We start from the raw sequence: 27537 nt of genomic DNA on the forward strand, positions 1-27537 counted from the left end.
TATTTTTAGTTCGCAAGTGAATTATTATGAAAGGAATTTACTAATTTTGAACACTAGTTTTCATCCGCTTTTGATTTTGGAACATCTTACGACGTCCTTCACAATAGTCGTTATAGTTACGTTAATTTATATAAAACAATTCATAATAACTTAAGATTAGTTGGTGAATTCAAATACGAGTTCGGTAGTCTTAGGTTATCGTTTTCTTTCGCGTAGCACTTATTTTAGGAATACAGTCGTTACTTTCAGTAATAGCTTACATAATAATTTTGTGTTTACTTGAGGCGCCTTTCGAGTGCGTAAAGTTCTGGCTAAGCCAGCCTTCCTCCTTCCCGATGGTTGGCATATGGAACAATTTGTAATAATGGCTATTTCTATGAGAATATAAAACGATCGCTGCAACAATAATTATAAAATGTTGTAATTATTAAGAATCGGACGTCGATATCCGCTAGACGAACGGGTCTACTAACACCACAGTAGATGGATAGAACAGTGTAAAAATATAATACTATACTAATTTAATTCCGTACCTTTACAAATCCAAATCAAATGGGTGTTATTTACACTTAGCCTACGTTAGTTATTGTTATTTCCATTCGTAGTCTTTTTGGGCAAAGGCCTCCTCCTAAACTTTCTATTTGGATCTGTTTTTTTGCATCCTCCATCCATTTCTCCCCAGAGACCTTTATGATGTCGTTCAGCACATCGCTTTTTTTTCAGGAGGTCCTTTTCAGTGTATGGGTTCTTCAGTCCATCTTTTGTCTGTACACCTTGCAAATTCCATGTCATCTGTAAGGTAGGTTAGCGGATCTGTGATCTTAGTTCTCGCTCTGATGTGTCGATTTCGAATTTTGTGGATTTTAGGATGCTCCATTGCTCTCAGGGCACTAGTCACCTTCGACTTCACTGTTTTCGTTAACGTCCAGGTTTGGCTCCCGTAAACAAGGCATGGAAGAATGTTATGTTTCATTAATTTGTTATGTATTTGATAATATAATACGTATTATTAATTTTGTTTACAAATTTAGCCGACCTTCGACATTAACATTCCAACAGTGCTACGGATATTAAGAGAACATCATAGTTACAGAGTACGGGCGCTGGTTTATACACTGTGGTATAACTTTATCCGAATGAAGTGTAATCAGTGGTATTACAAAACCGCTCCACTTTCCTACTCTGTCGCACTCGCTACATCTTGTACAAGGTTCTTCCCTTTGACATTTGATATCTTTTATTTTCCCACATTCTCTAGAAATTGCACAATATTCGATTTAGATTTTTATAAACGCTATATTTACATTTATGTATTTTAGAGCTTTAATCAAATATAAAGAGATATACATAGAAGAAATCATTAAATATATAATAATAAAACAACGAAATATATCTTGTAGTATTTGTTACATACGCACAACAGGTGTTCCATTTTTAAATTTCATATTTTCCGACATCGGATGCAATAGGAATATAGATTTTATTTTTTCCTTGTTTAAATTTCCTGACAATACATAGTTAAGGAATTTAAAATATAAAGTAATGGATCCAAGGGGAAGGCAGCGCGACCAGTTGCCGGGGACAGTGACCTGGCTATCTCGATCGCAGCCTCCGACCGGCCAGATGCCGAAAGATGCCAGACAGGTCCGCACTCCGCGTTTTTATACGTCTTAAACTTTGCTACGACAAGACTTTACGTAAATATTTATAGTATTTTTTTTATTGCAGTAGATTATTTTTGCAAAAACCATAAAGTAAACTAAATTGATCATAAAGCAACATGCCGAACATATATATAAATTTGTCATTTGAATGTCAAAATTAATTTAAAAATTTTGTTATACAGATCTCGAAATTGAATTTGACTTTGAATGACGTCGAGAGTCTTTCGTAGGCATTTGAATGTGTTTGTATTAAATGACTCCAGCTGAGACATATTTCTAAATAATCACACTACGTCCCTAAATTACGAAGTGAAGTATTTCCGAACCATTTGAGTTCTTCAAGAAAAGAGCCTACGAATTCTTAAAAGGCCGGCAAAGCACACGTCCTCTGGCATGAAGAGTATAGGCCGTATCGCCGTATCGTAATCAGATGCCTCCTAACCGTTTGCCCTGGTTTATAAAAAACAAAAGAAAAATAATGAGAATTTATAGGCCTTTAACATATTGTAATCATACTACATTAACAGCAAATCTATTATTTTTAGATTTATTTATTTTTATTTTTAGAACAATAACGATATATTTAATAAGTAAATTGTCAAGTTCGTCCCTGTCGTAACCTTTAGCTCGGGGCGATGGGATTAAAAATAAAAGAGCCGGCGTTAATAACGTATTTCTCCGGCCTCTGCTCCTCCGCACCTCCCAGGCTACCTCAGGAGCTTCTTATAATCAAACTAATTGAAACCAGTTTTTATAGAAAAATAGTTACAACTGCGACTGCTCAATCATGTCTATTTATGACATTCACAATGATTTTAAGTTAGTCAAAGTTGGGATATGGACCAAATTAATTCAACTTATTACAGTATATTGGTAAAGCTTCTGTGATCTATATATATCCCTATTTCCCTTGCTCACGGCATCATGCGTGAACGACTGCACCGACTAAGCTAATTTTTTTTGTCGTGTTTGTCAATAGAAGGTTCTTATGAAAGAAAAATTAAGGAAATTCCGCAGATAATTAGAAAATTTAAATAAGTAATCCAGACTTTTTTTACCGCAAATTTTTTTTCAGTGCATATCGCTTATACAATTCAAACTTTTTTAATGTAACCTTAGTGGCGATTGACAGAATGCGAGCTACAAATATCGTCAAAGAGGATATGTAAGAAAAATTAATACCGTTTCAAACAAATACTTCAATCGGAGTTATTATTTTGATAAAATACATATAAAATAATTACAGTCGCTAATTGTTTGTGGCATTAATCTTGGAAATCCATGTTTTTCACATGGCCAGTTGTATGTCGCTGGTTCCCGTATCAGAATACCAACAATACTATATGCGCCAGAAAAATAAAGTATATGGTATATATCATAAAGCATTAGATTAATTAATACTTTGTTTCTGAAATCTTTTTTTATTTATACCAATTCGTAATCAATATTCATAGTTAAGACCGGACAGCGTCTGTCGAGTCCGCTAATTACATAAATAAAACAAAAGCATTCATGCGAGTACTATAATTTAAGTTAACTTTATTAACCTTTTGAATTACCTCCGGAGGAGATCTTAACTCTTCCAATTATCTCTGATTTTCGCTTTTATTTTCCAATCTTTCACACTAACTCTTTTATCTCATCTTCCCGGGATTCTGAATATGTCCTCAAAGCAGAAAAAAAACAAAAACAAAGCGTCTTAATCGTCGTTAGACTTTTGTTTTTATTGTGACAATTTGAACTGATCATTGTAACTGAAAGTTTATATTACATTGCATCATAACTCTTTTTAAATGGTTGACTCATCAAAGTTTGTAAATAATTCCTTTATAAAATAATAAAAATCGTAAGACAATACAATTTCTTTCCTAAAGTTTTCTAATCTCAAACATATTATATAAGCTTAAATCTGGTAAGTACTAAACCAAACAACCTTCTAGATTATAGTCATTGGAGGCTTCAGAATGAGAGGAAATGCCTAATTTTACGAGCGGCTTTCATTGCGATTAGAAATGTGCCTCAACACCATTCAATGACTGAAATCCGCAATAAATTCGCCTTCAAGCCAATTTTGTTTACATATAAGCTTTGGTTTGAGAAAATATTTTTTAAATAAACACACGAATAAAATATTTTTAGTTAATGACAAAATATATGTGATGTGAAAACTGCGCCAAATTATTTGCTGAAAACTTCTACGAAATATGTCAAAAATATAGCCGTGACAATTTTTACAACGTACGTTACAGTTTCGCCGGTATTTAATAAAATGCGCGAATAGAGCACAAACATCACGTAACAAAAATCGAAAACCAGAGTTAAAATTCACAATTTCCTTGAGGGCCCGTTTAGTTCCATATGAAGATTTTTAATTGCAAAATTAAAACTACGATTAAGACCTTGCAACTATGTGGATCCAGATTTGCAACATCTCATCTAAACTAATGCCCTTTCCTGCTAAAAATGAATGTAATAAAATATGTACAGGTGTATGAATATGCTCCAAACTCAAAACAACCATTATCAAATAAGATAAAAATAAACAAAACCTTTTCAGATCTGGGCCTTAGATTTCTGAATCTGTTTCATGATCATTTCATGAAATAGGCATATGTGATCAGCCTCCAGTGCCTGACACGCTGTCGATTTGTTTGGCCTAAGGCTACCCGGTTTCCTCATGATGGTTTCTTTCACCGTTAGAGTGAATGTTAAATGCGGACATAGAAAGAAAGTCAATTGGTGTACAGCCGGGGATTGAACGTATGAACTCAGGGATGAGACTCGCACGCTGTTACCACTAGGCCAACACTGCTACAAGATATAATACGTATATATCTTGTAGCGGTATATAATTGTCTGAAAGAGAAATTTATCTCAAACACCATTATCATCAAACGTCAAAATAACACCCGAATATTGCGCTAATATATTGGCTATTAAAATTTATTTTTAGCCAGCCTCAAAGGCTCCACAATTCTAAGATAGATGTAATAAATAAAGTTTCTCTGTGTTTGTTGCAATGTTTTCGTTTTGTTTTTTGTATTGATGTATTTTTTTTAACTCCATTATAAGGAATTTGTACTGTAATAGTCTTTCAGGCACAGAAGGTTAAACCCCTAAGCACTCTTCGTGTGTTTTATTTACTTTTAGTTTATTTTTAATGTTTAAAATAATAAACAAAAAAAAAAAATACCCTATCTATTGAAGGTTATATATTATATGACACCGAAAAGATATGTGTAAGAATTCTTTCTATCGTTATGCAATAAAGTTTTAATAAAATAATTACAATCAACTCTACGCTCACGAATAAATTATAGCTAGTACTAGTATGAACTAAGTAAAATCGAGCCGCCCGTATAGTCAGATGAGTCGGCGTTATTTCGTGAGAAGCCGACAGTTAATTACATAGTGACTATACCAATACAAAAACAGTATGCACTTTAATAATCCATCCATAGATAAAATTATAGCCAATATTAAAGGCATATTACATAATAATTAGGCATTTGGTGACGGTTCAAAGTGCGCACGATTTTCATGTGTATCTCTCGTTGTATTAATTAAAACTTGAGCTAGGTTCAAAGTATTGGGCTAGTTAGTGGCTTCGGCAACTCTCATTCCAGAGGTCGTAAGTTCAATTCCTGGCTGTGCCTATGGACTATCATTCTATGCGCATATTTAACATTCGTTCGAACGGCGAAGGAATGAATCCGGGTTGCCTTAGACCCAAAAAGTCGAAGGCGTGTGTCAGGTACAGGAGGTTGATCACCTCCTTGCCTATTAGATTGACAAACGATCATTAAATAGATTCAGAAATCTGAGGCCCAGACCTAATTAGGTTGTCGCGCCACTGTTATATTTATTTATAAACTTGACAATTTTAACTTCGCTAGTTCAACGCGCTATTAATTGACATTTTGTCATATCATTTGTCAAAATGTTTGGCTACTATATCACTAAAATAGCGCTTTAAGAATGAATGCAAACTCATAGGATTTGCTAGTAAAGAAACAGAGGCAACCCATACCAAAACTACGTGCAAAGTGTTATAGGGATATTATTTTATCACGTGCATTCTTTGTACAACTAATTATTTTTAAGCTTACAATAAACGGGCCTTTGTGTGCTTGTTAACGAGCGAAGTACAGCACATTTTATTATGTGCATAATTTAGAAATAATATGTTCGCTATAAAGAAACGATCGGTGTTTGTGTATCAGATTTCGGGGATAAGCGAAACAGGTGGAACGAAGGAATTAAGAACAAAAAAGCGATAAATTCAGAAATACAAACAGTTCGTATACACCATGGCAATTTTGGAATCAATATAACAATTAATATGAATAAACTGTCTTAAATTTATGAAACTTTCATCATAGGAAGGACTTTGAGGCAGAATATGAAATTCGTTCCTCTGAGTGTTTTTAAGGCACTTTTTGCCGTCCCCCACCGCTATGAGGAACAACCCGTCGATGTATTACCGAACCAATACGACTTAGGCACCTTCAAGAAAATTGTATTGATTCTTAAAAGACAACACACGCGCCTTTGCAAGAGTAAGTGGGACATAAAGAGTGTCCATGGCATGTGCATCTCTTAGGAGCTCTGTTTTCTTTAATTTTGAGGTTTTAGGATACAAGAGACTGGTTTCATTGTTGTTGTATATACTGCCATTATTTAATATATCAGATATAAATAGTACAACGTTATATACTAATACGAAGATAATGTCCATTTTACGTGCCAATACTTGTTTGCCTGTTCTAAGTCGCAAATTGTATAATATACACAGGTGCCATTTATTTTCATTGATAATATCTATGGACCCTTTTTACTATACAATAACTAATCTCGATCGTTATCATTGAACGGAAAAGCCTGTTTGTAATGACAACACTGCGGACATTGTTGGGTAACTCTAAAATCTTTGCAAATAAGTAACGATAGAAATTATTATAGCGAAGATAAAATAAGTTGAAAAAGCTAAATATACTAATTACCAGAACTAAGTTCGGCGGCAGTTGTTGTATGGAGATGGTTTAAATAAAAACTCTTTGTTTGAAGCTGGTAACAACTGACCTTAATTGTTTAAAATGTGAGCTTAGAACTAACACAAAATTAGGGAAACAAAATGTAAACAATTATCTTGAAGCCAATATGAAACCTTTAGTTTTTTAATTGTATTTGAACATTTTCAGTTGCGATTATCTCCAATTACATAAGTGACATTTAGATTTATGAAGCCAAGTTTGTTGTTGTTAGCTTTGCAACCTCTAATTTTGTTTTAATAATAAGCTCATATTTTAAACCACTGAAGTGAGTTGTTACCCAGCCTCAAACAAAGAGTTTTATTTAAACATCTCCATACGGAAAATCACCACCGAACCTAATTCGCGGCCATTTTAATTTATGCACAATAAACATTTTTTTTGAGAAAAGAAAAATTACGAATTATTTAAATATGTATGACCATGATAATTTACTTCTCTCTATTTTGTTTTATGTATTTAACTTCTAAACGGAAAATTAGCTTATTAAATCTATATTCCGACCCTATAAAAAATATTATTGCAAGCCTTGAAGGTAACGCCCTTCTCTTGAAGGGCTCTAAGTCCTAGCGATTCTGAAATACCTTGAATTGGCACTTCTTGCGCTCTGTTGTGGAACGCTAGATGTTGGACTATGAAAATGTACAAAATATACGACACTTTATATTTCTCTTGGATACATAGAAGTAAGAACGGGAAAAGAGAAAACTTTACGTTTACAAATAATCAATTCATGAGTATGAGTTATACCAACAAATTATGTTTAACAGACTACATAGTGTTCCCACATAACTCAGACTGTCAAGAATGACGAGAGGATACCATATACCTTTTCACAGAGTTAAACGTTCATAATTATTTACAGCTAAACATAATTCTAGAGTAAGTAATATAAATATGATTTAACAATATTTTTGTTCAAAAGCAATGAGAACAAACATTTGGAATGTTTTGTTTTTTATTGCTTAAATAGAAAACTTTGCGACTAAAAAGATTCAAGAGTTTCTAGGTACTATATACATTTTCTTTATATTGACGTCCATTTTTATATTTAATGTGTTATTTATACCTAGTCCAGCCATATGTTCTGTTATGAAAATGCATTATTTTAAATGAAGTAATGTAATGTTGTTAACATTTATACCTAGAGATTTATCACGGTCATCAAAAAAAAAATTATATAAAAAAAATTATATTCGAAATGTCCACCTTTGGCTTTTATACGGGCGTTTAATCTGTTTCGACGAATTCGACTTGTTCCAAATTCAAAATTATTAAAAAGTAAAAAAAAGTAAAGTTTTTGTGTAACAGTATTTATGGCCGGACTAGTTATAAATGAATGATATTTAAATTTGTAAAATATTCAAATCTGTTAAAATTGAAGTATTTATTATGACAACAAATTAAATAAATTGTATCAGAGTAGTATATTGTGTAGTATCATTCGTATTTATATAAAAGATGAACTAACTTTATTATCATTTAAATTTCACCGATCAAGATACTCTAATCTTGAGGCGATCATTTAGATGAGAGTGATAAGAACAAAACAGTGAATTGCTATTTAAGATTTAGAGTATGTTTAGATCTCATTCATTGATTGACGTACTTAAACCGTCACTATGTTTTTTAAATATAAATACAGTTTGAATTAGAAACAAGTTAATTAATTAGTTATCAGATAATAGCGATACTGTGTTTAATTAATTGGGTTCTAGATAAAATGCAAATTATCCTACGCGCTTGCCACTTATAAAACTATTTAACTACAATTTCAACGCAATAAAATGCGATAAAGTAAAGATTCTTGTAAGCGTTTCATTGCTTTAAAGACTATAAGCTAAAATAGTACAAATTAAAAAAATCTGTATTCACAATACATTGCATACAAATTCTGCTCTGACGAAAAATTTACTACTAATTTGTACAGCTAATTAAAATGTCCTTATTTGCTTTTGTAATATATAAAATTAATTCTTATAATTTAATAAATATGTGTATATTACCGGTAAACTGCAAAGATATGCCCACGCTTACCTGAAACAAAATAAAATAAATATTAGACATTATAATTGCTTTTTTAAATACAAACAAATAAGTTTGTAAATTATTAATTAATTTTTACACATTTAAGATCCATATTGTGCAAAAGCTGTAATTTTCTTTCACTGTTACCCATTTAGAGCTCACTTACCCATTGTCCCATTGCCTTGATCTAACGAAACACCATATCATTTGATAGTAAAGTTTATTAAGTTATTTTTATTCAACTATATTATCAGTAGCAATTGCAGTGACTCATATAAAACGGACACATTTATTTTGGCCTCTGAGTGCTGTAGATGGCCAGTCTTAATATAGAGAAAGCTTTCTTAGTATATCACATAACTATAGAAAAATGATAGCATAGATATGGCACGGCGAAACAGCTGCAATACCTAAGTTATTCCTTCCAAATGTTGTTCAATAAAACTAACGGGATTGATAACCTAGGTCACAATGGATTTTTCCATATCTTTACAGGTTCAGATAATCGTGCCTGTCCTTGTAGCTGAAGAGACGGTGTTACATGTCCTGACCGACTGTCCAATCTATGGATACGACAGGTATAACAATGAACAAGCTACGCGAATAAAAGTTACAGAGACGAACCTTAAAGAAATAATGTTCAACAATAGGTTTAGAGGCATCATTCTAGAATTTTCTAGAAATTTTATACAAAAAAAGAGCTTAATTATTATTAATATAGTACATAAATATTAGTTACTTAATACCATCGACGACAACATAGTCGGGGAAATAGGTAGATAATATAAAATACTTATGATCAAATTCCTAGCTAAAAGAAGAAATTAAAGACGTTTCAAAATAAAGTTACGGACTTTATAATAATTGGATTTGAAGCCTAAATTGAGACACACTCTCAAACATAAAACAGTGTTTGCCTATGAATCTTCTACTAATATACTGTACAATAAAACAAATGTACATACAATATTCTTAAGATATTCATGTTTATTGTATAGGAAAAAAAACAATGGCGCTACAACCTTTTAAGGACTGGGCCTCAGATATCTGTATCTGTTTCATGATTATTTGTTAATCGAATAGGCAAGTAGGTGAGCCTTCTGTGCTTGACGCACGCCGTCAACTTTTTGAGTCTAAGGCAAGCCGGTTTCCTCATGATGTTTTCCTTCACCGTTCGAGCGAATGTAAAGTGCGCACATAGAAAGAAAATCCATTGGTGCACAGCAGGGGATCGAACCTATGACGTCAGGGATAAGAGTCGTACGCAGAAGCCACTAGGCCAACAGTACTACTTATTGCATGAACATGAAGTAACAGTTAGGTTAAATGTTTATAACAACATTATATACTTATATATAAAGAATGTTTATTTAAATAATTTAATATTTAAGTAATAAGTTTACAAAGATAAGTTTATAATAACCTAAAATTATGAAGTATAGCAAAACAGCATATCGCTTTTGCGAGTCCGCTCCAAATAAATGGCGAGCCATTTTTGGAATTGGCCAGTAAAGCGTAACAGATTGTTTGACATAAGCTGAGTTCACACCATGCGTAGGAGTCATTGGTGTTTGCTCGTTACAAGAATTGGCTGCCTCAAATCAACGATGGTAACACCACGTTTACATTACCAACTGATTATATTGTATTGGAATTTAGTAGCATAAGCTTTAGTAGTATGACCTTTATATTTCAAAGAAATTGCGTCAACATATCAAAGAAATCTGAATTCTTTAGTGTTTACTATTCATTCAAAGGTATAATTCTAGATGGTTTTGGCTTTGGTGGGCTTGATTAGAATCTTGATGTATTATCATATGTATTTTCATTCAAGAAGACAAAACACATCAATATACAACACAAAAATAGAAACTAAACTAGTAGCTTGCCAGAAAGACGCATAATAAAGATAAAACGATAATAAAAAGCAAAAAAAATAAGACGAAAAACAAAAGGCATAGATGTCTTATACTATTCCTTAAAACAGAAGTGGCAATGGGCGGGGCATATAGCAAGATGCACAGATAATAGGTAGACTTTAAAGACAACTATAATATGGAAAGGACCAAGGGGTAGAAGGAGGAGACGGCGCTCTAAATAGGTGAAAAGAAGAGTTAGCAGACGGCGAATAAAGAAAGAAAGCCATAGATGGAGATATTTGGAAAAAGCTGGAGGAGAACGCGTGAAGAGGTTTGTAGAATCAATAGTAGTGATGGAAGTTAGGCTATCGAGTAACACAAAAACAATACCCCAAATATAACTGTATTACACAAATATTTTAAACGGGCTTAATATTACTAGACGAAACACATATAAACTAGAACAAAATTTCTATCATCTTCATGTCTCTCATGATTATCATTCCACGCTTTCTCCCGGTCACATTAATAAGGTTTATTACAAAACCTAGCACAAATGACACTAGGCGTATTTGTACGCAGTTAGGTACGCGTGATTGCGCGCACGCGACGTCCGTGACGAGCGACATTCGTTCAGCAAATGTCGCGTGCACCCTAATGACATTGAAGCTTAAAAAATCGTTAAATTAGGGTTATTTATGACGTGATGATTGACCAGACATAATAGTAGATTTTGCCTAATTAGAAGTCAATCTCAGTTTGATATTAGGTCTAAGGAACGGTGGTGCGACACTGATATGACGAAAATAATGTAAATTGTGTTGTTAGTACATAAATTTTTTAGTAGTTATTCTTCGTATATATGTTGTCTGTTTCGGCAATAATTTTACATTTAAAATTGTAAATATTACCTGAAATAACGCAGTGGATCAATAAACTGAAAAAAAAAATTCCTGTCCTAGAAATAAGAAAACATATTATTTGAAACCTCATTTAAATAATTTGGAATAGGTCAAGACCTATTCCAAATTAGTCCCTATTCCATAATGAACTTGAAACTACGATTAGTTCAAGAACTAATCGTAGTTTCAAGTTCATTATGCATCTTGGTGGGTCTATTGTAGGTTAGTAATTAGAATGCTGAATAAATAAAAAACCCAAACAAACCCAATATTCTCGAAACAAAATCATTAAAAGATACTGGAAATACTGTTTAGAGTCGCCTTATTTTATTTAGACCTTAAATAAGATATTCGAGATTATTATTATCCCTGAATAGGTATTGCCACAACACAAATATATCCTTACAAAGTTGGCATAGGGTTGAACTTTAGATATCGATGAACCAGCAACAATTTGTCATCTTAATAAAATTTTACATACAACAATTAAGAAATTACCATAATAATAATGTTTGCTCGTGCAAAGCGTTCGTTATTTCCCCAGGTTGAGTGCCAAGGAAACCATCAAAAATAAACCTTTATGAAGCTGTCAATCTTCAAAAGCTTTCTATTCTACTCTGAAAGTTAGTGGTTCAGCTCGCCATAAACATTGATAAATTTTAACGAGCCTCCGTTTAATACTCGCACAAATAAGCTAGTTACATTAACAATACATAAATGTTTATGGTAACATCGAGTCCAGACGGATATAAAAGGTAACGGTGTGTTTGCATGTCACACGAAGAGATGTCCGTTAAGTAATTTACGGGGACTTGGACAATCGCCTGCTTTATCGACGATGGCTCAATCGAACAGCACTACATTTAATAAAGCGATCGAAAGAGCTGTAATGCAACGAATTTACGAGCACCGTTAGCGTACACATAAAAGTCGATAAAGCAGTTTTTATCGATACCGCTGCACCGAGTTATCGACACGATAACTTTATACGTACCGCTTCAGTTTGCGAACTGTGAACCAGTTTTTTATCTCATTTTATTACTTTGACTCGTTTTTAGGGTTCGATATCTGTAATGTAATATAATCTGGTTCATAAGTAATTTGTGTTCACGGTAATAATTGTATGGCGTTCCTTACTTTCATGTTTCAGTTATGTAAAGTAAAATCAAATGCAATCCTAAATACAATTGAGCTAGTATTGACTAGTTAACTAACTATGAAATTAATCGTTATGTAGAATACCTGGCGAACCCCCAGGGCCCATCGTTAGGGGGTGTGAAGGGCTAAGGTAGGTCTCGCTACCCCTCTGAATAGTGGAGGGCTTTGAGTCCCAGCCCCAAAATCTCCCCGCCTAACTCGACATGCTCATTAAAAAAAACAAAAAAAACTATGATAGTCATAAAATCAACTTTAAAATGTTATTACACACAGTAATCATAATACACTACAATATTTATTTTTTAATTATTACTTAAAGCTTACTTTTATTTCATATTTCAGTCAAAGAAATATCACAACGAGGTAATCGTATACAATTAAACTAGTAGACGTCGCTATGAAATTAATAAAATCAACTTTGAAATGTCAGTACACACATGTATAAGTTACACATACTAAAGCTACTCCACAATACTTCTTTTTTAATTATTATTCATAAGTAGGTTAATTGTCAACAATTTAATTTGTACAATGTCGTATAGTTTTTTCAGAAAGTGTATTTGGTAACCAAATCATATCTCTCAATCTATCTACTCAATAAATTCAGGTGTAATTTTCAAGGTTTGTACTCAACCATATCGGTATACAACTATATTCACTGAGTCAATAAACAAAAAAAACTGTGTTTATTTTAAGAAAGGTGTCCATAAAGGCGTCTTGTGTGAAATAACAGACAATTAAAAAGAGCGGCAAAAAGATTCTCGCCAGCTCTCTTTTGTTTCCGATCCCTAATTTGAGAACTGACCAATACGTTTATAAGTGTACAAAAGTTGGCTACATGGATAAGTATTATTGACCAACGCTGGCATAGTACTTTTACTATACAATAATTAAGATGGTAGCCAATTGGCGTAGTAATTACATATTTTGGTCAGCAATCAGTCAGAGAAAGCGCGGTTTTATCTCAAATTATTGTTGTTAACATTCCGCAATAATTCTATCAATTTGTAATATGATGAAGCTGGACTTAATTGACGTCTAGCTTCTGTTGCTTTAATTAAATAAAAATAATTGTACATATGTATGTTATATGGTACTATACAGCAGTGTTGATAGTAGATTCAGCGTGCGACTCTTAACTCTGAGGTCTAACACGCAAAGACTCAAAAAGTGGACGGTATTGGTCAGGCACAGAAGGCTGACCACCTGCTTGCCTATTTGATTGACAAATGAACGTGAAAATGATTCACAAACTGTGGCCCAGGTTTAAAGGTTGTAGCGCCTTACTATATGTCATCTAGTATTCATATAATATAGTTAATGATTAGTTAAATTACGAGTACAGTATATCAATTTATAGGGAAGCACAATATATAATATAATAGGCAAGTGATTTAGGTGATTCTTACTTCCTACCCGAAACCATTAATTATATTACCGGAAATGGAACCTAGCGTTATCCTACGCATTTAAGCGGTAGTAAAATGGTAATGAACAAATGGCTAATAAACGAAATGAAATACGTGTCTAATTATTCTGTATCATCCCTAAAGAAAGAGTAATCCTAGTTCCATACTCTTGAGTTACCACACATTACAATGTAAAGACAACGACGGGCATTAAATAATTTCGGTAAAAACCATCTACATTAACGATTTCATAAAGCCATACGGTAATATTAAATCTTATCAGTGACAAAGTACACCAAGGTGAAATAAAAACATTTATTACTCCACACAGAAGCAGCCGCGACCGGCTACTTGCGCGTAAACATTTTTATCGTAAAAATATAAAATTTACAAGTCGACACCGATTTACAAACAAAAACAACGGCGATCTCGCGAAATTTGAGGCGCTATTCTGAAAAGCGTTTCGAGACGTCCTCTCGAAATGTTTTTGCGGACCATAATTAGTTTCATGTTTTAATTACTAATTAAATCAGTCGAATTGCACCGCTGTTCATGACAATACTCACTCATTGTAATTTGACATAATAATTTCCTCCTACTTTAATTTTTGTTCCCTTTGGAGTGGAGACTTTCGAGCCGTGGGGTTCAAGTGCATTGGCGTATCGCAACGAATATGTATCGAAATACAGCGATGAATTGCTGCCAGCATTAAAAGTACACTGCCACACACCCATTTTTCATTACTATTACTATTGACTAAAAAGCTACTTTATTTGACTCAAAAACATTACATTTTGTACTTACATTCTAAAGGTCTAAACATACAATAGGCAACGTACAGTTGAGATACAATATTCATTTTATTTAACCTTATACATAATATACTACTATGAGCACTAGTGTTTAAACTAGGCCCAGCCTGTATCGTAAACGCTAGTTCCTTCCAGTGTCATTAACAAATTTGTTAAGTTGTTTGTCATTAGATCTTGATTCATGTTTATTGTTTATTTAACAAAATAAAGGTAGAATCTAAGTTGTTGCAATTGGTTAGACCGTAGTATGTGTGAACTTAGACAAAGATTTTCTTGTACACACAATGTTGTGGATGAGAAACTTGAATACGAGATATTAATTTAGTGTCGTTATTTAGGTAAGTATGGATACTAATATTTATTGTTAAGATTCTCTATTTAAATTATATTAATTATAACATAAGTTGATAATATTGTAAATATATTATGACATGACGAAGTATTTTAGTTAGAACAGTGCATATACAATTTACATTATATCTGTTCGGGCATTATGACTGGTATAACCTAAAATATAACTGTATAAAATATAAATAAATAATCATACAAATAAAAAAAAACTATGCAAGGCATTCATTATAATATCGTACGTAGCATACGTAAATGTATAAGCAATAATTTCGGGTTCATAACGAACGTGAAATCTCATTCCCAGAATACGACCGCATTACCGCGACATAATAAAATACTCCGATAACAAAAACTGTATCAAGCATAAACATTTTACAGCGGTCCCCGGACTTTACTTAATTTCACTCGTAATTTTTAATATTCGCAATCCTAACATTATTCGTATTAATTTACCGGGTCATTCCGCTAAGTGCTTATTTATCGTATATTAAGAAATTTAATTATAAAAGTTCGTATTAAAACTGGTTAAGCATGGATTTAGATCTATATTGCATTTTAAACGGTAAAGTGAATGTATATAAATATCGAAAAGCATTGGTTTATTTTTTTAAGTTCAATACAGTGTAGGCGTATATTTGGCGTTTTTTTGGAACTTCTTTAATTAAAAGTAACATTTACATGAAGAGACTATATTATCATCAAGAAAAAATAAAATAAAATACATAGTATCGACAATATCGCTACTGTGAATTCAATATGCAAACATATATACGTAGATACGTGTTGGAGACACCATTCAGTAGACGCAACGCCTTGTTAACGGATATAGGGTATCTATGCAACAGACTGGTTCTGACCCTTGGTATCCCAAACAACCTTGGCCTTCGCCGTCACACTTACCCCCTAGGTACTAAGAAAGCGAGTTCTTGGAGAACACTTGTAGTAGGCCAACTGTAAGCCCCGTCTTGTTTCCAATTGATTGTACTCTCGGTATCCCTATTAATGGAAAGCAAAATACGTTCGGATTTTATATCGTGTTCATACAAATAGACAGGAGCCGAGGGCTAATTTCATAAATGTAAGGATGTGAAATGTGGTTAAGGTAAAAAAATTGGTACGTTATCTCCAAAAGAATTCCGGTTTGTACTGAATAATTACAACTAATAGTAGATTCCTTAAAATGCTATAAAATAAGTTATTTAAAACTTTAGTTACATTGTATAAGTAAGAACTTACTTTAGTATATATAACATTGAAATTTCACGGAAGTATTCGTTACAAGCCATGAAATTTGGAACTACGTTATTGATAAATTCTAATATAGAATTATTCCCTTCTGTTCTAAATGATAGGTTAGTTTAAATACAAAGTTGCCTTTCCCACTGCTATCAAGAGGAGTGGCGCGTGCGCCGCCCACACACACATTACCAATTCTAATACATGGATTCACACACGTTATCATATATTTACGACGGCAAGCATTTATCATTGTAATAAATAATATTCTTGTTCAATCAATTTTAGTCTATCAGCTTTATATAAGAAACGTTTTATTGAATTTATATTATAACTGGTTACTTCTTTCTTTTGTTAATTAAATTTACAAACACATTGTTTAAAAAACACCAGGGAAACGGGCAGGAGGCTCAGAACGCTACGCCAACAATCAATATTCAATGTATATTTGGGAAAATAATGTTTTATAAAAAAACGGAAAGAGAAAAACCAACCAAATTTTTCGTGTTAATTTTGCAAAAGGTTTTTGAAACTATATACGGCTATACTAGCCAAGAGGCTTTTTGTCACTGTTCTTTAAATACTGGTTTTGTTATTTGTCATTATAAAGATTTTTTGTAGGTTGGGGGGGGGGGGGGGGTTAGCGGCAGTCATCGCAGCCCATGGACACCAATTTTAGTGAGTGCGAAACTATTAACAAATTCCTTCCATAGTAAATTCTATATCTACATGAATACAGTCCGTAAATCGTGCAGTGCTGATGACGCGGCAAAATTTCCTCAACTCGGCTTGTCAATCCTAAGCCGAGCTGGTTATGTGGGCCCTGACATGCACTATATCATTGCAATTATCGACAGTGTATTTGCATTGCATATTTATTTTAACTAGGCACGGCGCATGCCTTTGTCCATTGATATTTTCAATATTGTTTATTTTAATGGAATATAGCATTATTTATTTTTAATTTTATTTTATTATTACCGCACATGCAGTGTACAATTTTGAGTTTGATTTTGTCAGTACATAAGGATGATTAGTAGATAAGTAAAGTAAGTAAAATCTGTGAAACAGATGCAGAAATCTCCTATACCTTATTAGGAGCAAGGAGAAATGATAAAGTTTGGTGGAAAGTCCTTGCTAAGCCAGCGAAGCTCCTTCCAGAAGCACAGAAATCACTAGGAGCAGAAAATCCTAGGAGGTAGGAGCAAGAAACTTCATATGATTTTGTAGTTATGACTAAAATAAACTGTTTTAGGGAGATCTATAAAACATATAAGAATATTTTACATTCATGTTGTGTAGTTAAACGCGAATAAAACCCAAGTTTGGTTATTTACTAAACGTTTTTTTCAACGTTAGTTTAAAACATTTCATTAACTCTCATTTAAAGATATAAAAACCCAATAGGAAATGCTATTTACTAGATACTGACCTGTTATATTTTTTATTTTATAGGATCAAACCACCCTAAGGGAAGCCCAAAAAGGCAGTAATCGCCTATAGCGAATAGCCCATAACTAGACTTAACTAGACGTTAGTTTTATAAAATTTCTAGTAACTTTAAAATTTCATGATTTTATTTAAAGATATAAAAACCCAATAGCAACTAATTTTCCAATGAGCAGTACATTACATTTATTGTAAGACAAAATTATAACACCATTATAGTACCGATAAACATAACAAATCAGAAATCGTTCAACACCTAAGAGTACCGTCATCAAAAAAACAGAGGTAAGCGAAAATTAACTTTAATAATTTCTATTTTAGGTATATTCCATTTACATGACAGTTGTTACTACTAAATGTCAGTCTTATAATACTATTTATATACTTCAAGTAACAAATACAAAAAAGTGAGGCCAAGACCTAGGGGTTTTAGCGGAACTGTGTTTTATTATTATTTATCTTTTCTTAATTGTATCTAAAAAACGTTGCGCGTTGCCTGGAAGAAATAACTTATGTAACCTACTTACTTTTTGTTTGTATAATTATGTATATTATGGTAACAAAGTATAAATAAATAAACGTGAAGGCTACGACCATACTACCATAGTAATTAAGCTACACTGGTATCCATGGCAACAGCATAGATAAAAAAATTAGCACAAATAGTGGGCAAATGTTATAAGCTTAAAATATTCGTAACGTAGGCCATGATCTTGTAAGTATAAAAAAGCATGGTACGGGCGGAAAGGCGAGAGTTTTATAAGAAATTCTACGTATGCTGACGGTACATTAACACGTCTATCAATTTATCAATTCGTGACCTTAACACTTCCTTAACAACTTTAATCATTAAATTACATACAGTCATCACGCACACCACACTTCGACAGCTAGTCGACGCACTTTTCGTATTTTGGGGAAAGCTGATCGTTTATTGCGTGAGAAATTTTAGTACTTTACCCGTGCTGTTAAACTATTATAGACCTTTTAAATTTCTCCTAGGTTATTAATGTAACCATAAAAATAAATAAGTGGCAATGGGCGGGGCACATGGCAAGAACAGAAAAGTGGAGCAAGAAAGTACTAAACTAGTGCCCAAGGTACAATAAACGAAAAGAAGAATACAACTGAGAAGAGCATATACCAAATTAAAGAAACAACTGGTGGTACATGACAGGGAGTGGCACAGTGCAGAGAGAAATGGCGGGATTCAAAGGAAGCCTTTGCGGCACACAGATATTTAAAAGAAGAAGTTAGTTATAAATGTGTTAAATGTAAGAGTGAATGCTATTAGTATTGTCTTTTGTTAACATAGCTTTTACGCATTGAAAGAAAACACGTGGTCACCGTGACCACGCACGCTGTAAAGCACGCGAAACGTCGTAAAAATTTAAATTATCTAAAATAATTATAATTTTATACATAGCTTCAATCCGGTAAAAAGGTCTTAAAATGCTATTATTATTAATGTGAAAAGTGGAAGAAATAATTAACTCAAAGATTATATCCGTACTGGTCATAAAATTATTTATTATCTTTGGTTAATCTTGCTAAAAATGAAGCAATTGGTTGGTCAGAATCACTGATATACTGATTGGCGAAAGGATTCTGATAAACAATCTAGGTCTGAATATCCATAGTTTCTCCTCTCACAGTTTGATATCAATTTTCCTGTAGTTTTTTGGTTTAATTTTCCAAATATTTGCCCATAAGTCTTGTCAAATAAAGTATCGCTGTGCCGAGCGTTGGTGACAAATATGACAGTATGTTTATTATTATATCATTTATATTATTGTAAAGGTCTTTATCTTATAAGGTGTCCTATCTTTTCGTGTTCTTTATACTTATTTCTACTTATTTAGTGAAAAAATATAATTGATACTAAATATAATAAATTTTACAAGTACTTCATTATGGTAACTCCACAAATTGGTTTCTTATAACCTCCTATATAGTTTATATATTTCCATTTTTGTTCTACTTGAAACCAAAATCTATTTCTATACGCTAATTCGTTACGTCGCTTAAATTGTATCAAGCCGCGGTCGTGCGCCGGCGCATGGAAGTATGGAAATGTGCACCTGCCACTCACGCCACCCACTGCGCCAGATAAACGAGCACTTAGACCCCGCTAACTACCTATGCCCAGCCTCTTCTCGCTTGTTGCTACCGTTTGATTGAACTGAGCGCCGATACAAATATTAAATGTCCTTTGGAGTCCTCGGAATCCCACAAACTTTGTATAGCCAACAACTGAAGCTTTATGTAACGTCAAGTTCAGTCTGGCTGTGTCTTTTTATCATATTTATGATAAAACCAAAATCTTACTAACAGATTATTTGAAAGAAAACAATTTTTATTATTATAAACTTATAATTATTGTAATCATATTTTTTTAATAATAATTTTTTTCAATGTGTAAAAGCTATGTTAACCAACTATGTAACAGATTATTTTTTTTAGGTCTCTGCACAAAGACACAATTTTAAATTACGATCTGGCCTAACTTCAGGCTAATAAGAAATTTTAAGCTAAACAAACTTACTAATAAGGATATTTTATATAAGACAGCGTCCAATAACACTACTTACAGTGTCTATTAACGCTCTGTGTTTGTGTACTATTTTTTTATTCCCTTACCACTGTTTAACACTTAAGACTAACGTGTACTCACACATAGAAACCCGTCACTAATTTATATAAAGCCCTTAAGACCTTATAAGCTTTCGAGGTATTACCGCTTTATAGGCCTTATGTTAATTAGTATAATACTGCGTGTTGATGTATCTGACGGATGACGTTTCACCTGTGTAGCACCATGCCGGCCACACAACGCAGCCTTCGGTGTCCTCACGACGAGAGATTGAAGCCAACATCAGATTGGCATTGAAGCATCGGCTGCGAGCTCCCTGAAAATTAACAACTTCTTAGTGAAGAGCTTTCGGGCAATGCTTAAAGCGTTTTATTTGTAAGCAATGATTGAGCACATTAAATTTACTTACGTTGCATTCGGTCCAAGTTTAGCCCGTCCATGTTTTTTTAAACATTTTTTTTTAAATATCTTACATCAAACATTCTAATATAAAAATAAAGAACAACATATTAAGACGCCATACGGTAAAAAATATCTAATCTTTCAAGTCAAATACTTTAGAATATATTTGGACCTCCTTTGGATCTACCTGTGTCCAGCCAACATCAGTTTTCATCTTCATTTATTTCAATTAATGCGTATTTTTTAAATGAAATAGCTTTTCTTTATCATTGTCCAATAGCAAAAATTATTAGAGTATAGTAAATACAACTAAAAAGTATAACACCACTTACAGATACTACAGGTATTGTCAACTAATAAATACAATATTTCACTGTATTTGTTGTTTAAAACACACTAGAACTAATTCAAATTCTAGTCAACTACTACGATAAATCTACGTTAAGGCTTTAACCCAGTAAGTGTGAAAGTGTACGTGCGAGATCTGAGATTTGAGGTAAGTGATACCCCATTAGCCAGTTGAAAGCTGACTTCAGTTTAATTTGAATAGCGATCAAATGGTTGGCACTCGGTGAAATGTATCGTGGCGTGACTAAACACCAGTCACCTTAAGCTATTTATTTCACTAATTATAAGTTACATAGTATTAGATTTGACAAAAGTGTTGTCAACATACGAAACCAGGCTAGCAAGAGATAATAGAATCGTTAAAAGTTAATTGAAAAATCGTTTGCATTTAAGATTTTAAGGATCAGGTTTATCGTCTCAACCTTTTAATATCAATTCTATTAAACTCAATTTAAATTTCGTGTACCCCTAGGTATCAACATCCCTCCTTCAGAAGTGTGTGTAAAAAACTATTCGATATCCAGATTGCATTCTAATAAAGATAGTGAGCAACCCTTAAAACTTTGAAACCAATTTTCATTTAGTTTTGATAATTTAAGTTTTTGATTATTTATTTTTTATCTCTTCATTTTTGTCATGTTTGCCAGTCACATTAAATATTGTATTTTATTTTTCTTGTTCCAATGTATAAGTGTGACGAACGTTGGCAAGCTTTTATACTATTTTTTTCTTTTTTCGCATTAACGCAGTGAGAATTAGAAAAAAATGCTCTTAATAATAAGGGTCGGAGTAATTTTTTTTAATTTGTCAAAGTTTATAATAAGCAGTAACCAATATTCGTCAGAACATTTCTTCTACAAGTGATCGCTATGTCATTAACACACCAACTTTAGTAGTTGTCTCTTCGTCTAGGTGTCGTATCGTGCACAAGACATTACCGCAACCATTTTCATCAATTGCCTATGACATTTTTATACGGAATACAGGATGTTCCAATATTAATGACAGTTATTTATGGTTGGTTATTAACATCTTAAAATAATATATATTTAAAACTCATGTCCATGTTTTTTAATACACGAGGTTTACAAGAAGGCGTTTGCCACAAACGATATCTATTTTATCAGTTAGATAGGTGCACCCTGTACCATTTAAAAATATGTTATAAATAACAGATCCTGCCTTAAGGTTTTAGGTTTTTGTTATTAAAGTGAACTAACCTAATCATATCTAATTAAAACTAGAAGAGAAACTAGTTAGGTCCTAATAATCTAGAATTGCGTAAAGAAAGTCTCAAGCGTGCCACCTGATAAACACCGTAATTATTCTCGCAAGACAAGTGTCATGCGCACATGCCAATTAAATAATATTTATTTTTATGTCCATAAATCTACATTTAATGGGGCCTTTAATGTGAAACGTTCCGAGGTTTCTATCACTTTAACATAATTGTAGATTAGAATTAATTTGACACAAATTCACGTGAATGATTTACTTCGAAAGAGCAATATTATACTTCTGTATAAAAAGCCAACTATTTTATTTGTATTATGGAATTATTAGTAGCGAGAGGGCAGCTGTCTACTGTGTGTTTTGTGATAAGAAGTAATAGTAAGAAGAAGTACATAACAGATTTTTATTTAATAACATTTGATATACTGTCGACAAGATACAATAAAAATTAATATATAAAAACAGTTGTCACGTTGAAAGCAGTAGTCCTAAACACGGTTACATTACTGGCTTTTAATTTGAGTCCAATAAAATGTTTATGACATTAACAACTTAAGAGAGACATAGTTTGTTTTACCCGTTCCAATACATAATCAAAAGTTATTTCAAATTTAAAATTGTTGTTTAACATCCTATATAAAACACCAGTACCAATTACGCGGCACAAAGTACGGCCACCACCCAAGAGTCCAAGAAATTGGAGTCGTGCTCATGTTGAACTAATAAGATCAGTTTGTTCCAACGATTCTATTATATGACTTTACTACACTACTAACATAATATTAAAGTATAAACTACTTGCTTGTACTTCAGTTGTCATTAATATCGGCCGTTTTTCCGCATATTTGCGTAATTCCTTAGTAGACTTGTAAAAAAGCGAAATAACAGTATTGAAAGAAAAATTACATGTATGTATGAAAAAATAATTATTAAAAATTAATTAATAGAAAATTAAAACAAATTTATAATATGTATATACAATTAATAATATGAAGAAATATGATCACTTAAAGAGTTTTAACATCAGTGTATGTAACGTTATTAATGGTAATTTATTAAGATTAAACTGTTCGTATTATATCGTATAGACAAAAAAAAATCTACGGTGCTACAACCTTTTTAGGTCTGGGCCTCAGATTCTGTTTCATGATCATTTGTTAATCGAATAGGCAAGGAGGTGATCGGCCTTCTCTGCCTGACACACACCGTCGACGTTTCGGGTCTAAGGCAAGGCGGTTTCCTTACGATGTTTTCCTTCACCGTTCGAGCTAATGTTAAATGTGCACATAGACAGAAAGCCCATTGGCGCACAGCCGGGGATCGAACCTACGACCTCAGAGATGAGAGTCGCACGCTGAAGCCACTAGGCCAATACTGTTCCATATCGTGTAGACACAATATATTATATTGAGCAAGCGAAAGCAACTTTAATTGTCAGATGCGTCTTCAAACACGGTTGTTTAATATTTTATTAAGTCAGCAACTAACTAAAGATAATATAAAACCTAACCTGTACTTTTAAAAAATATCTAGTAGTAAGCTTTCGTTGGTGTAATAAATATTTATAAACAAGAAGAGTTTTATTAATATCTTAACTTATATATGATACACAACAATAAAAACAATAGCCATTCAATAGTATTTTAATGTTTCAAGTGCAACACAAAAACTCAGGGTCAGTATAGTGAATGTCAAGACACTCTCTTAGCCCAAGTCAACGTTATTAAAAGTATCGCCTTTCATATGGCTTTGTATATTGATATCTGTCATTCAAATAAAATATATATTATTTGGAACAATCTCAATTTAAAGTACACTTATTAGTTCCATCGATACTAAACTCTAAATCAGCGCTCTTGTTGAGTGGCCGTTCAAGTATTACGTAAGCACTATAGGGGGAGGGTAGGAGGGGGGGTCTTTGATTTTCTTATTTGGTGATTACGTCAACAGTATTTACTTTTTACACATATTATTCACTCAGCTTGAAAACAACATGCATTTTCGAGGATTCTTACAAAAAATTAATATGTTTATGTACTATGGTTTTTGAAAGGTTAGCTTTGCTGACAAGAGCGAATAAATTGCTGTAAATCTGCTTACGTAATGCTAGAACGGCCCCTGTATAATATCTAAGAGATTACAGTTTTTTTATACCCATAGACACTCACGTGCCAGAGTTCGCTCGCGAGTTGCCGGCCCATTAAGAATTGGTACGCTCTTTTCTTGAAGGACATTCCTATTGGTTCGGAAATACTTCAGTGCCACAGAATGGCGGTGGGCGGCAAAAATTGCCTTAAAAAGGCTTAGTCATGTAAGAATTACAAAATCTAATATCAAGTACGAGAATTAATAATTTATGCCTAACATTAGGTATAATAAGCTTTTTAAAATAAATTAAAATAGATATGAAAATCTTCTCAAATCACACAAAAAGTAAAACATGAGTAAAACAGCTTCAACAAAAAGTTATTAAGATTAATTTAAAATCTCATTATAGTCAATAAAGCGTAGTATTCATTTTTTATGCACAGATTATAGTAAACAATATTTCATTTACCTGCAAATAAAAGTTATAATTATATAATAAATAATAAAATAATTCAAATTTACATAACTCGCAATCTGGTACAACCATCATTAATTCGATTAACTTGTAACATTAACGATAGAACCAGTAACGGAAATACTTTATGAATGGCACCGCGCATTCTAAAATGATTAGTGTTTAGAAACAATAGACCACACCGCGAAACTTAATGTTGCCATATTTCAAAGAAAACGACCAATAGCTTGTATAAAATAGTCTATCGATTGGATTGTCTGTAATAATAGTAAAACTTGCGAACTATCCTGGTGGTGACAAAACATGAGCTTTACTTTGTTGGAATATAGCTTAAATTAGCTTTCAGTATATATGAACCAAACTTTTTGAATTAATAATACAAAAAAGAACAATATTCTCTAAATAAATGGGTGCTAACAGCATGCACAGACTACCGTATTACTATAAAAAAGAGACCTTAGAAAATCAAATGACTACATATTAATCAATGATTACATATTAAGATTCGTGGAAAAACCGACATAATATGATTCAAATATCAATCTGTATTTAATAGCGTTTTTGTAAAAAGTCTTTAACAAATATTATTACGAAATTTCAATGCAAGCTTATAGTATTATTTATAAATAGATTTTTGTTTTTGTTAAAGTAAAGCAACTTCCTAATCGGCATTGGAAAAAAAATTACCGTCACATTTTTCGGTTACGCGCTATATTTTTCTTGTCCCTGCCACGGTTGATTCGAAGAGATTTGAAGCCATTGATAACAAAAATATATAATAACGATATAGTAACAATAATGTAGATAACAATGATAGTAATAATTATATTACAATTAATGAAATTCTAAAATAATCATAAGTATGTGTAATAGTAATAAGGTAAAATGAAATAATGGTATTATTTGTATATTAAAAAGCCTAAAAGCCTTTTGTAAATTTAACTCTAAACATAAACTTTATCTAATTTAACTTTATTTAACCAATTTCTGTTAAGTTGCATATAGTAGATCATTTTTCGGAAAATAAGGTCATACAGAAGTTTCCGTAGTACTCCTGTCTCTTGTTGATTGCTATTGGTTGTCTATAGCTGTCGTCTTACTAAACGTTTGTTGTTAAATCCTACTCATATCAAATCACTAATTAAAAATGAACTTTCGTTCTATATTCAAAGCACGATTTATGCCAAGGCTGCGACCAAATTGACCACCCACAAAATATTATAGGAAATGTTTTAGAGCCACCATTAATTCACTGTTGAAATGCGTTTATTGATTAGGTCGAAGGTAAGCGGCTGGTTCAAAGCGGGGGTCCCGTAATAATGATTTATTCGATGTGCGGACCCTTGAGTTATTGTTACTGGTACTTAACGACCTCACGAGTTGATACTAGTATTCGATATTTCTTGTTAATTTAATTGTATCCATGCACTAGTTATGTAACCTAACATTAGTTATGTTAAATAAATATTTTACGTAATAATTAGATGCGTAAATAAACAACCATAATACACTTGAAGCCAATATTGAGACATTTAGTCTTTGTCACACTTATAAAATGTATTTTAACATTCTCGGTTCCGATAATGTCCAATAACATGAGTGATATTTAGATTTCTGAACCCTTAGAAAAGCCAAGTTCGTTGTTTTTAGCATCGCAACCCCTCTACCTCTAATTTTGTGTTAGTTATAAGCTCATATTTTAAACTATTAAAGTTAGTTAAAATCAGTTGTTACCCTTTAAACAAAGAGTTTTATTTAAACATCTCCATAGAACAACTTCCACTGAACTTCATTCACGTATTCATTAATATATTTAGCCAAGTGACGTTCATAAGTCAACAGAAAAGATGTTAAATTTATTTTAAATTTACATTTACTACCAAGTCACGGGCGTACATCGGGCACAAAGAACTGGCAAGAAACTCTTCGCCACTCTTTTAAATCGCCAAGTTTTGAGTCATACAAATTGCTTGACCCGGAGCAAATAAATTCCAAGGATTAGGATCATTAAATCTATAATGTATAAAACATATCATCAGCGGAACAGAAGACACAGACCACGGAAAGTCGTGAAGAGATATCCGAGAACGATATAATGTGTCTAAGAGAGCTTTTGATATAAGCTTAAATTATATATATTTATATATAATATTTGTGTGAATTTAGTTTATTTTGATTAATATTTAGTTAATATTTCAGCATGTTTAACAAGCCTCACATTAAAATGATGGATACCTCCAAACGTGCCAACGAAATTTAACATTAATAATACCTAACCCAATTAATAATGATATCAAATATATATCATTAATCAGTCAACGGCCAATTTTAAATCGTCTAGACACGAATGAAAGGCGTGAAATTCGAAATACGTCTATTGTAATGAAGATTTAACAGCGAAAGTTTTCTTAGAGATCATTTTTGTTTTTACATATGTTAGCAAATATCAGGGTTAACTAGAGTAGTTTAGGCTATGAAT

The 27537-nt window shown here is 32.5% G+C and overlaps 1 protein-coding gene across 2 annotated transcripts in view; it reads right to left on the reverse strand.

The window, feature by feature from the left end:
- Positions 1-27537, reverse strand: part of LOC123710227 — a 195482-nt gene that overhangs the window by 77113 nt on the left and 90832 nt on the right. Inside the window, exon 2 of one of the 2 annotated variants that reach the window (XM_045661997.1) lies at positions 20726-20828. The exons of the other annotated variant lie outside the window; for it this stretch is intronic. Coding sequence (XP_045517953.1) covers positions 20726-20795 — 70 coding nt within the window. The 5' untranslated portion in view covers positions 20796-20828. The remainder of the gene's footprint in view (positions 1-20725; positions 20829-27537) is intronic. 2 annotated transcript variants of the gene reach the window in all.

Source organism: Pieris brassicae, chromosome 5, assembly GCF_905147105.1.
Source record: "Pieris brassicae chromosome 5, ilPieBrab1.1, whole genome shotgun sequence".
Lineage (NCBI taxonomy): Eukaryota > Metazoa > Arthropoda > Insecta > Lepidoptera > Pieridae > Pieris > Pieris brassicae.